General features: G+C 51.9%; 2 protein-coding genes across 2 annotated transcripts in view; one reads left to right on the forward strand and one right to left on the reverse strand.

Annotated features, from left to right (window-relative positions):
* Window positions 1-37, forward strand: part of TERG_12126 (uncharacterized protein) — a gene marked incomplete at both ends in the record, with an annotated part of 1,657 nt that extends 1,620 nt beyond the window's left edge. Inside the window, one exon of the mRNA XM_003235171.2 lies at window positions 1-37. Coding sequence (XP_003235219.2) covers window positions 1-37 — 37 coding nt within the window.
* Window positions 38-1,134: 1,097 nt separating this feature from the next.
* Window positions 1,135-1,334, reverse strand: part of TERG_04277 (uncharacterized protein) — a gene marked incomplete at both ends in the record, with an annotated part of 953 nt that continues 753 nt past the window's right edge. Inside the window, one exon of the mRNA XM_003235173.2 lies at window positions 1,135-1,154. Coding sequence (XP_003235221.2) covers window positions 1,135-1,154 — 20 coding nt within the window. The remainder of the gene's footprint in view (window positions 1,155-1,334) is intronic.

A 1,334-nucleotide genomic window follows, 5' to 3' on the forward strand; every position in this document is an offset into this window, starting at 1 on the left:
TCCATCGCCATCAACCACCGCCAGACTTCTACTTTAAGCTAACTTAGATACGCCCAACGACGACCATCCCGACGCCACGCCTACGCCTGGGAAGATCCTGCGTCCGTCTCGAGCCAGCCATGAAGCATGTCCACCACGCGAGCGGCAGGCAACAGGCAACAGGCAACAGGCAAGCAACAACCAGGCAACAACCAAGCAACAGCGGGTGCTCACTCAGGAACAAACACGAGCCCATGAACCACCGAACCAGCCTTCAACCTCTTAGCCGCCAAGTCAAGGTCAAATAACTCACTAGCTAAAGGTCCCCTCCCTCTCCCTCCCCCCCTCAAACGAACTCCACGCTAGATGCCAACGAACATTCCATGCAGATACTTCACAGATTCTAATGCTCTGGTGGATGGGCGGACGGGATGGACATGGACATGGTCATGGTCATGGATACTTGGCTTTGCTTCTTCCTTTTCGCTCTTCATGGACATGGGCTAAGGGTACAGGAAGTATATATGCTTCGATGGATACGACAAGGGCCGGGGGCTGACAAGGGGACAGGGACATGGCTGTGGTCATGGACGAGAGGAAGTTACGAAGTTTCTCCCCGCGGCCGCCCGTTTAAGACTTTCTCGAAGGCACATCCACGCTAAAAGGAAAAAAAACGAACTCTACGGACGACATTTCTTAGCTAAACTTCCAGCTAACTAAAGCGAGAAAGAGTCAAGACTTTTCTTTTCTAACCCAACCACGGCCGGGATCTGCTGCAGTTCAAACTTGATGCAGATTACATATTATTACATACTTACTTTAAGAAGAGGTGCGAGTGATAGGCAGATACCCCGAAATACCCGCGGGATGTGACGATGGGATGGAGGATGATGAGCAGTCGTCGGCCGGCGGGTTTGAGAAGAAGTCACGAGCCGGACGAGACGATGGTTTATTTTCGCTTGTGTCAGGTCGTGCGTGTGATGGGACGTATTTATGGGGCGCCGCGAGTGAGTTTCGATGGGATGGTCGGTGAAGGGAGAATTTGGGCGACGGAAGACGGATGCGGAGGAGGGTCAGAGATGCCGATGTGGATGGGTGAAGCGCTTGGCTGGCGATGGGAGTTACAGCTGCAGGAGACCAGAACGAAGGATGAGATCATAAGATGGGGAGGGATGCTATTATTAAGATGGAGATTTTTTGGAGATTGGAGATGGAGATGCGCGAAGACGGGCTAAAATGTTAAAAATGCGGATGATAAGGAGGTGCCTTTTTCATGTGCAATCGGCCATGGATAGCCGATAGCCGGAGACAAGTTGAAGCCAGCTAAGACGTGAAGACAGTTGGAGTCTATCTCA

The sequence above is a fragment of the Trichophyton rubrum genome (assembly GCF_000151425.1).
Source record: "Trichophyton rubrum CBS 118892 genomic scaffold supercont2.4, whole genome shotgun sequence".
Lineage (NCBI taxonomy): Eukaryota > Fungi > Ascomycota > Eurotiomycetes > Onygenales > Arthrodermataceae > Trichophyton > Trichophyton rubrum.